General features: G+C 32.7%; 1 protein-coding gene across 1 annotated transcript; it reads left to right on the top strand.

Annotated features, from left to right (window-relative positions):
• The first annotated feature begins 7398 nt into the window (after nt 1–7398).
• On the top strand, nt 7399–10383 carry LOC131166841 (abscisic acid receptor PYL9). Its single transcript, XM_058125436.1, has 3 exons — nt 7399–7688; nt 8430–8645; nt 9592–10383. Exons 1-3 carry the CDS (start codon nt 7569–7571, stop codon nt 9802–9804), a joined length of 549 nt encoding a protein of 182 aa, XP_057981419.1. The 5' UTR covers nt 7399–7568; the 3' UTR covers nt 9805–10383.
• Nucleotides 10384–11220: the final 837 nt, after the last annotated feature.

The following is an 11220-nucleotide window of genomic DNA, read 5'->3' as shown; positions in this document are numbered from 1 at the left end:
ATAAATTTTGCGTTTAGCTTTGAATTTATATAAGCTTAAAAAAATTCAACCAAATTTTTACTATAATTTAGCTCAAATCCATAAAAATTCAAACCAAACGTTTGTATTTTATATTCTCGACTCAAGATAAATTTATTTATGACACCATCTCATAATTTATTTTTCAAAATGTTGAAAAATTGTCATATCAAAGTATTCTTCTAACATAATTTTAGTTCAACCAAATTTTCTAGTAAAGAAGAAATACAAGTTGTGATTTGAATGGTGGGTGGGGGACGTAGCTTTAGCTTGCTTGCAGGAGGGGGATTGTGAGAACAGTTGTTTTTCTTCTTAGTTGTTCGGTATTGAATTCTTGCTTTTTCTTTATTATTTCAGCTCTGCTTTTGACTCAAGACTTTTGGTAGGAAAAAAAAATGAGAACAAAACTAATTTTCTTGTACCTCTATTTTTTTTGTTCATTACATAGGAACTCTAACAATTAACAAGCCCTTCGGACCCCCTGGTACAGCACCAAACCTACGGATCAGCGTCCTCCCCCTAAGTCTCACTGATCAGGTAAAATCCGGAATGCGGAGACGATTTCCGTACATCAGTTGGACGTTCGGCCAACTCGACTTTCGGGATACATCTCCATTACTATTCACAGTCTCCGTTGGCTCACAAAAAACTCTCACCATCTATGGTTCCCGTTGGCTCACAGAGCGAACTCTCACCATCCACGGTCTCCGTTGGCTCACAGAGTAAATTCTCACCATCCACAGGTACCACTGATTCCGTAAGTGTATCTACCTGAAATTAAATTATCGATACTCTTTCTTACGTGCTGATGTCTTTTCACCGTGCCATGCCCGTGCGGACATTTATGTTGTACGTATATTTCAAGTATTATGTTGGTTGGAGCCAATGAATGAGGCATTCTTTTACACGTGGAATGATTCCTATATGTTGTATTCTATATTGGGTATGCATAATATGCTTTGCTTTTGACTATATGTGGTCCCTCCGGAATCCACCACCACCATCGCCCCCAACTTTAATCCAATGCACTTGAATTTGACACGTGCTACTTTATCTACCGTTCTTGTCATTTTCCATTAAATAAATTAACTTTTTTATTAATAAAATGATAAGAAAATGAATTAAAACTGCATGAAAATTAAAAGTATAATAATAATTATATATATATTTTTTGGTATCCATGCAAATTTATATGCTCACAAACATTGTGTCTTGTATGTGAGAATACAAACCCAAGATTTTGGGAATCTCAAAGCTTTTAGCATACGCGCACAAACACTCACGTTTATATATATATATATATATATATATATATATATACATATATATATATATATATATATGAAGTCCGAAAGAGAGACGGATCACAATTAATCAATAGTATTTTAATTATTTGTAAATAGAATCAAACATATTTCATTTAAAATTATGTAAAGGTAGAAAAAAAAGTAATTTTAATTATTTTTAATATTTTTATATAATATAAAGTATAATTAAATTTAGAGAAAAAAAACTTTTACCTTCTTTGAAGTTTGAAAAAATTTCTGAAATCTTTTCTGAGATTTGCTTAAAAATATATATTTTTTTCTTATATTTTGTGAAAGGATAAGTTTTTTAAAAAAATATTTTCATCTATGATATTTTAAAAAGTTAAAGAAAAGTATCTTTTGTCCTTAAATTCTTTAAATATTTGCATAAAAAATATACCATTTTTTGTTCAAAAGATATTATTAACACTTCTATTTGTTAAATAATAATTTTTATTTTTTAATTTTTATTTTATAAGTGAAAAGAAAAGAAAAAAAAATTTATTTTTTTATAAGGAGAGAAAAATAATAAAATCTAAGCGATAATTTTTATAAAACCGATAAAGTCTTCCAAAATAAATATTTATCTTCAGATAAATATATAGCGTTGATATTCCCAATGACTTTTTAAGTATTAATTAATTAAAAACACAAATCTACTTCAATCCCATTAATATTAATTTGACTAGGTTCCAATTTCCAGCCAAAGGTCCATTATCCCTACAAAAATATTCATATGGTCGGTGCAGGTCACCCCTGGTGGGACCCACCACTTATTTCCAATTTTTGTGGGCTCCCCACTTTTCACTTTTGTCTTTTCCTCACACCCCTACCATCCAATGAGTGGACTGTCACCACACCCAATTACTCCACGTTTTTCAAAATACCTCGCAACATAAAAATTAAAATTAAAAAGAGAAAATATAGTTACAACTTTAGGTTTGATAAAGAATAATACTAGCTTACCCTCAGAGTGTGGTTCAGGTGGTAGTGCGGGTTGTGGGAGTACCTTTCACGAGATCAGGTATTCAAACCCTTCCGGACTCGTTTCCGTTCCTAAACTCTTGAATTTACCCTCCCTTTAGAGTTGTGGGGTCAACTTCAAGGGGCGCAAGATTAGTCACATGGACCGTAAAACGGACGCGTGGATATTCGGTGCGTATTCCAAAAAAAAAAGAATAATACTAGCTTCTTCTAAGATGTGAAAAACCTTTTGTGAGGTTTTAAAATTTTCAGACACTTCCCCTATATAATAAGACGGGACCATTACCCTTTCTCCAAAAAGGTACCTTATTAGCGTGTGTAACGCTCACACTTATAAGCCCTCAAAATCTTTCAACCATTTTTGATGTGGAACATAAGTATCATGTTTACCCCCTTTGACACTTGATGAGACGCCCAGCCTATTCCTCTTGGGTGCTTGGTGTGTCACCCTGCCTACCTTCTTAGGTGCTTGGCATGAGATGTAAGACATTAATTGTCTCAAATGAAATTATAATCATTTTTGTTGGGGTAATATGAAAGGTTTTTAAATAAAATATTGTTATTATAATTGTAATTATGCTTTCTAATTAATGATATCAAAATTTTGTGAAACTATAATGACATATCAGAATATGAGAAGTCTATAATTATGATATAATTATGATACATTATTAATTACTTGATGCAAGTCATTATAAAAGAGAGGTTAAGGGCTGGTTCTATCTCAACCTATGATGCTTATGCTAAATATACCCATCAAATTAAGTTGAAGCATAAGAAAGAGTAAGGGTTGTGGGATAGAAATACAGTCTGAAATATATATATATTTGGAGGCTATGGATCAAGGTATGTTTTATCTTAACGTTAATGATTGTAAAAGTATAAGTTTTGAAGGTCTTAACATTATAATGTATGAATAATGTTTATCATGGAAGAGTGCAAAGCAGTCAATAGTTGTTGCATCCACTATGGAAGCTGAATTTGTAGCCTGCTTTGAGGTCACAGTTCAGGCTAATTGGTTGTGGAACTTTATTTCAAGACTTGGAATAGTCAACAGTATCGCCAAGCCGCTAAAAATTTATTGTGATAATTTTGCAGCAGTCTTCTTCTCTAAGAATGATAAGTCTTCCTAGGGTGTTAAGCATATGGAATTGAAATACTTTGCTATTAAAGAAGACGTATAGAAAGAAAAAGTGTCAATTAAACATATTAACACTGATTGTATGATAGTTGATCCTTTGACGAAAGGATTGTCGCTCAAAACATTTATTGGTCATGTTGAAAAGATGGGCATTATTGAATCATAATGTGTAACGCTTCGACCCTCTATGTGGGCTCGGAGTGCTACTAATCCATTCATTTATTTGATATATTACATTCTAATATCATGTACGCAGCAGAAAACATAATTATAATCCTCAATCATATAATACCAGAGTTTACTGTTCCTATCCATAATCCAAATTAACTATTCACCACCTGTAATCACATATATACACGTCTCCAAAACATAATCTCCAAATACCAGTATTCTCAATCATCAATATCTCAGAAAACTTAGAACATACAACATAAAATATAAATTTATACATCTCAAAATTAACATAAAAATATACCATTTTCTCTTTTTATTTCCCAAAAATGCTATAAAACCTTGAGCTCTCTAAGTTCAATCTCGAGAAAATTCTGAAAAAGATAAATTCATATTCGAGTGAGACACATCTCAGTAAGGGAAGAAACAATATATTAAAACAGCGTGTGGCTAACATGAGTTTATATAATAACATAATATTTAACATTTGAAAATTGTTAACATAATTTCTGAAATCATTCTTTGAACCTAATCAATCACATGCAAAAGATTTAACCCACGAGATTACCCAAGGATAGGGGTGATTGCCCACCCATACAAGTAGCACCTCTCTGCTATGATACTTAAACAACTCTAGGGCCGTTGTTGAAACATACTAGGGCACTTACCTTACTGAGTAAGCCCTCAAGTATTAGATTGATTTCGTACTCACATAGTTCAAACAAAAGTTTACCAACGAAGGTCCTAAGGATAGGGAAATCTACTTGCCCATACAAGTAAGTTTCCTCTGCCCTAGTACGTTATGCAACTACTGTCACATCTGAAGTTACTAGCGCACTCGCCTTTCTCAGCAAGCCCTCAGGCGAAGAGTATGCCCGCCCAATCGTAATATGTTCTACTAGCATAAATACTTTTAATATCATAATAAATTATTTTTTATGTCATTATTCAACCATTTATATCTGTTCATGTTCATAGCTTAAACATTACATTGCATTATACTTTAAGTGTCTCTTTTCCATTTACATCGTTCACATTTTACATTTCATTCCATTGTCATTTCATTCATTCGTACTATAGCCGCTCTTTAGCTGTCATCAGTTAGTCCACATAGAAATGCGCTAAAATCTGCTAATACAGTTCCTTTTAGCTGTCATCAGTTAGTCCACATAAAAATGTGCTAGAATTTGCTAACACGACTTTCAACTGTCATACATTTACATGGTTACATTAACATACACAAGTAGCATGGTTCATATCATATTTCATTCTTAATGCATTACTTACTTAGCCTACATCTCATATATTTAATATATATTTGTACAAAACTTATATTTACTAATGCCACACAATTTAGTAATAAAATTCATACATTACTTGTAAAATAAGCCAATCAGAATTTAACATTGATATACTAAAAATACCTTTTATTTCTTACATAATTATTCTGAAAATATCTTTTACTTTCATCAGTTCATTTTCATATATACGTATCTAATAAGCAACCCTAAGCTCAAAAAACATAATTTGAATGGTTGACATTTTAAACTCATACCGAAACATATACATGTATATATAATACAATTCATTTTTTATTAAATTCATAAAAATTCTGGTTTAATATATATATTTTTCCCTTACCTGGTTTTTTGAATTACGCCAACAGGGATCCTAAAAAAGATGCCTGTAGCGCTCACCTAGACCCTAAAATAAAAATTCTAGTTTCATTAAATCAACTAAAATACCATTTTAATATTTCGTAGGGTCATAAATTTCAAATAAATAGTTATACCCTCAAATATAACCAATTCAACTAATTCCCTAAATTTCACTCTCGCTTTGGAGTGGGACCTAAAAAATTTCAATTGAAAATTTACTTGTGCCAAAATGATGACGATCACGACTAGGATCCCATGGTGGTGTCTAATCGTTGATTTAACGACTGATTTAAGGAGAAATTAAAGATTTATAGAAAATGTACATTTTCCTAAGAGTGGTGCCTACGCCGCTCGCACGATAAATCCGATCTAGTAGAAATGTCGGTGGCGGAGTTAAGAACCCAACAGTACCTTTCATTTTTTGATCGATCGAATATCCACCAAGAAATGAGGAAAAAGAGAGACGGAGACCGAGGAGAGTGATGGAGAGTGGGAGACTGAGAGAGATGTAGAGAGAGAGATAAGAGACGGTTGCCAATTGAATTCCAAATTCTCCAGAAGCTTCTTTAAGCTTCAGGAGATGATAAGAATACTTTAACTATTAAAATATTGTTTTATTATATTCTTATATAATAATAATAATAATAATAATAATAATAATAATAATAATAACAACATTACTTATGTGTGTGTGTGTATATATATATATATATATATATATATATATTCCAATTAGTTTTTTTTACTATTACTTTTATTTGTTTATTTCAATAATTAATTTAATAATATTTAATTAATTGATTGATTAATAATATTATTATTTTTTACTATTTATTTTACTTGTCAATTTAATTAATTAATTTACTAATGTTTAATTAATTAAATGATTAATAATTTTAATTATTTTTTTTCAAGTTATTACATAATGTATATTGTTCAATTGATATTTGAGCTCGGCTATTTTTTATTTTGTATACATAATTGTTATGGAATAATGATAACATGATTTAATTTGGACCTAATGTATGCCTCTCAACTAAAAGATCATTATGTATAGTGAAACTTGTATTGTAGTGCATGGAAGGAACTATGTTAATAAAGATGATATGGAACCGCCATAACTCTTATAAGTTTTCTACATATTAATGATAACTAATGTATGCGCATTATGATCAACTACGTTAAGTAATTTCACTTAAACCAAGTGGGAGAATGTAAGAACCTGATTACCTCAAATGAAATTATAATCATATTTGTTGAGGTAATATGAAAGGTCTTTAAATAAAATATTGTTATTATAATTGTAATTATGTTTTCTGATTAATGATCTCATAATTTTGTAAAATTATAATGACATCTCAGAATATGAGAAGTTTATTATTATGATATAATTATTATACATTATTAATGGAAGTGATTATAAAAGAGAGGTTAGAGGCTGATCCTATCTCAACCTATGATGTTTATGCTAAATATACCCATCAAATTAAGTTGAAGCATAGGGAAAAGTAAGGGCTATGAGATAAAAATACAGTTTGAAATATATATATATATAAATTTGGAGGTTATGGATTAAGGAATGCTTTATCTTAACAGTAATGATTGTAAAATTATGAGTTTCGAAGATCTTAAAATTATGATGTATGAATAATGTTTATCATGTTTAAACTTACATGAGACTCTCCCGTGCCCAATCTAGCGATGTCTTCGTATTTTACAAAAAAGATAATTTTTTTTTTTGGAAAAAATTATGTCTTTTGAGTAAATCTAAAGAAAAGTTTGATATTTTTAAAATTTTGGGAAAATTATCTGTCTTTTTATTGAATTCTAAGAAAAATCGATATTTTTTACTCAAAATAAAAGGAAAAAATACACTTCTATAACTTCCACAAAAATATCAAAAGCTAGTATAAAATCTTAAAACTTTTCTTAAATTTTTTTGCATTTACAATATCTAAACTCTTATCTATTCCTTGTCACGACTTCATAAAACATTTCGCAATATTATTTATTTTATAATAATAACATAATTTTTATACAACTTATATAACTAACCTAATAAAATTAATTTATTTTTTAAAAATAACCATTTTAAATCTCAAATTTTTTTTTCGGTGAGGGGAACATAGTCATACTGACTCAAGTGGGCAAAGGGCAAATGAAAGGCAGTGGGGTTTTCCGGCGGGGGGTGAGTGGGCCAGACGGGGTCTTTAGTGACTTTTATATAAGGTGTGCCGAGGAGCAGGGAGGATTGTTGCCACAAAAGTGCTTTCGAGAAGCTTTTGGATAATGGTGGAGGCACAGATGATGATGGAGGCGCAGTACGTCCTCAGCCACCACCGCCACCATCCCTCCGACAACCAGTGCACTTCCGCCATCGTCAAGCACATCAAAGCTCCTATTAATCTTGTAACTTCATGAATCTATTTTCTGTTTCATTTTCTCAGTTTAATTGATAAATTTTATGTGCGTGTTTATTTGATTTTTTTTCTCTTTTTGTGGTATAATTGATATTGTGATCTCATATATCTTCCTTATTTGTCAGCTGTTCTCCTGTGGGTCTCGATGTATCGGTTCTGTTTGGGGGGTGCAGATTTGTGTAAAAAAAATTTTAGTTGGACGTAAACTCTGTGTCTCAAATTTGATGATTTTTAGCTAGTTTTCAACCGTTCGGGCGTCTCTCTCACTCTCTCTCGAGGAACTTGTTAATCAGAAGTCTTTTGAAGAGATTATTTTGGTTACTTTTTATAGTATAACTTGGAATCAGTTTTGTATTCTCTTTGTAATTTTGACAGGGATGGTGTTAAATTGCTCTGCTTTAGAACATTTGACACATTTGAGCCTTAGTTTGTTTATTTATTTTTAAAATTTGACTTAGTCTTCCAATTTATACTCCGTTTGGTTGCTGAGAAATTATGTAGCAAAAGAAGGGACACCCTAGTATCGAATCTTGTATGTTTCTTTGGTTGATGCCTCACCTCAGTGAACGAAGCCCAAATATTAAAAACCAATGCAGCACAAACAGAGCCCGAAATGCCATTTTCTCCATTTTCTTTTGTTTTCTTCCAGTTTCCAAGCAACCAAACATAGATTTATTTGAATTCCATTGTGGTTATGTGACCTGTGCCCCTGCTTGGATTCGTCTATTAGGTTTGGTCACTGGTGAGGAGCTTTGATCAACCCCAGAAGTACAAGCCCTTTGTTAGCAGGTGCAGCGTGCAGGGTGACTTCAAGATTGGGAGTGTTAGAGAAGTAAATGTCAAGAGTGGCCTTCCAGCCACAACCAGTACTGAGAGGCTGGAACTTCTTGACGACGAAGAGCACATCCTCAGCATCAGAATCCTTGGTGGTGATCACCGGCTAAAGGTCTAATATTTTGTGTTCTTCATCTCTTTCTTTAAGTTGTATGCCTTCAAAAATCAGGCTGAGGTTATCTCAGAAGTTAATTCTAAGATAGCAGAATCTTTTTTTTTTTTTTTGGCTACTGCTTCGAATTAATATGATTGTATTCTCAAAAATTAGGCTGAGTTTATCTGCTGGGGAACTCTGCAAAATATTTTTTGCTGCTTCAAAGAATATGGCTTTTGGATTTTACATTAACAAGCCATGCATAGTTGAACTCCAGAATATTGTAGATTTTGTGCTTATATTGCCTTGGGAATGTGCTGCTCTTCTTGTACTGCCGAAAAACATTATTACTTCAGTTCTGGATATTGCCCTTCTTTTGGATTCTGGTGTACTATGGTACTGCATCTTACTAGTTGTTTGGCTTCTCTGAAATCTGAACTAGGTAACAGATCCATGAGAAAATTCTTGATTTTCTTCTGAATTGATGTATAGCTGCTCCATGAAGTATTAACTTGCGCATCCATAGGATGTATTTCTTGAAGGTCTGAAACCCATTTACCTAGCTCCCTTCTACATTTCTTAAGACCCTAAAAATTGAAATTGAAGAACACTAAAGCAGTTCTATTTTGACTTCACAACTCATATAATTCTTGAATTCATAAATCCAATGCTAATTTGCGGAACCATAAAGTAGCCAGCTGCACATGCAATCTTGCTTCTTCACAGAGGGTTTATCACCACAACGGTCGGGTCAAAGGGCCTCAGAATGGTCTAAATGGATCCTATGGGCTACAACTTGTAATGATATGCCTAATGTGGATGCTGCTGACCTTGTGACCAGCGAGGCCTTGTATCTGCTATTACAATCTGCACTTGGATTAGTTTAGTTGAGGTCTTTTTGATTCTAATCAGATTGTGAGTGAAGCATTCTGATCCTATTGATTTCTGTTCCTAAATTTTGCAGAACTACTCTTCCATCATCACTGTTCATCCAGAGGTGATTGAAGGGAGACCTGGGACTTTGGTAATTGAGTCATTTGTAGTGGATGTGCCCGAGGGCAACACCAAGGATGAGACATGCTGTTTTGTTCATGCTTTGATCAACTTCAACCTCAAATCTTTGGCGGATGTCTCAGAGAGGATGGCCATGCAGGGCCAGAATGAAGACCCCAACTGAGTCGGAGTAGGTGAGTTTGGGGGTATGGAGAACCAATCCAATGTATACACTCAGACCATTTGAGGCTTATGAATCCCAGAATGTTTGAGAGACTGGTTGGAGCTGTTTTGTTTTATCGTAAGTTTTGGATGTTGTGCTGCTGGAAGTTTTTTTTTTATCTCTTTCTCCAATGATGCTGGAGTTTCGGGCCTTGGTTTCTTGACTGTTAACTCTGGTGGCGCGTATGGAACTGCAGTCGATATTCTGTAAATATATCTGTAGGGAAGGCTCAGTCTTGAGCGATCATGTTGTAGCAACTGCTTTAAGCGTATCAAGAATTGGGATAGTGGACCCTTGGTCTCCTACGCAGCTTTCTTGTGAGTTGCATATGGTGTCGCAAATAATTGCACGGCTAGTCACTGAATTTTGTACTCAGTTCTATTTCTTTATTCAACTTTAATTTGTTTTCACTTGAGCACTATAGATTAAAATGTCATACTCATGGGCAGAGCAATCTGTTTAGGGTCACATCCAAGTATCCTGCTTGCCTTTTTAATATGATCCTCTTAATAGTAGTGAATGAAACCTTAATGTTACTTATATTAGTTGATTGATCGTGTTCCTATTTTAGAGCCTAGGGTTCTTTTTTTATTTTTTTTTTGGCGTAATTAATAAGTTCTATTCTTTCTTTTGATCCATTTAGACTGCGAAAACTCATATTGAATCAATTGTCCGATGAATTCCCAAATTGGTTTAGTGGCACCCTCCTAAAGATTCTTGATGTGAAAGAATTTTAATGACTTTCAATCAAACTACTTCTTGGCCTTATAAGGTTTAATCTCATTTTGATGATAACAAATTAAGGGTGTACTGGACTTCAAAGGAGCTTATGAGATCAAGTTCATGTGTTTGAAGAAGATGAATGAAGTTTATACTCAAGACAATGAGCTATGATGGATGTTAAAGCATATTGAAGGAAGAAGTTCAAGTTTGGACATAGCATGGAAGCTGAAGCATGAATACTTAGTATTTAAGATAGTTTTATCATATACAAGTCTCATCTAAGTATTTAAACAATTCAATATTGATGCATAAAACTCTTAGGAAATATCTTTGACTTAGAGACCTTATTTCAAAATTATGGAAAATGTTTTTAAAGTCTTACATACGTTTTTCCAATATCAAAGTTAAGAATTGAAATCAAATTTATGAAAATATAAAAAGGTGAAAGCAAGACAAGAGACTAATGTAATATCATCAGGCGACTGACATTTTTATATGCTTTTTAAGAAGCAAATAGAATCGAGATAGGTGACTGACTTATTAAAGTACAGTCAATTGACCCAGTACTGTGTTCCAAAATACGTTGAATTTATAAAGCTCAGGCAATTGACCCTCGTGTCACAGTCGACGAAAGTTTGTGTTTTAACTTTTAAA

This window comes from Malania oleifera, chromosome 10, assembly GCF_029873635.1.
Source record: "Malania oleifera isolate guangnan ecotype guangnan chromosome 10, ASM2987363v1, whole genome shotgun sequence".
Taxonomy (NCBI): Eukaryota; Viridiplantae; Streptophyta; class Magnoliopsida; order Santalales; family Ximeniaceae; genus Malania; species Malania oleifera.
The sequence above is the reverse complement of the archived record's forward strand: the minus strand, read 5'-3'. Positions and strand labels throughout refer to the sequence as shown.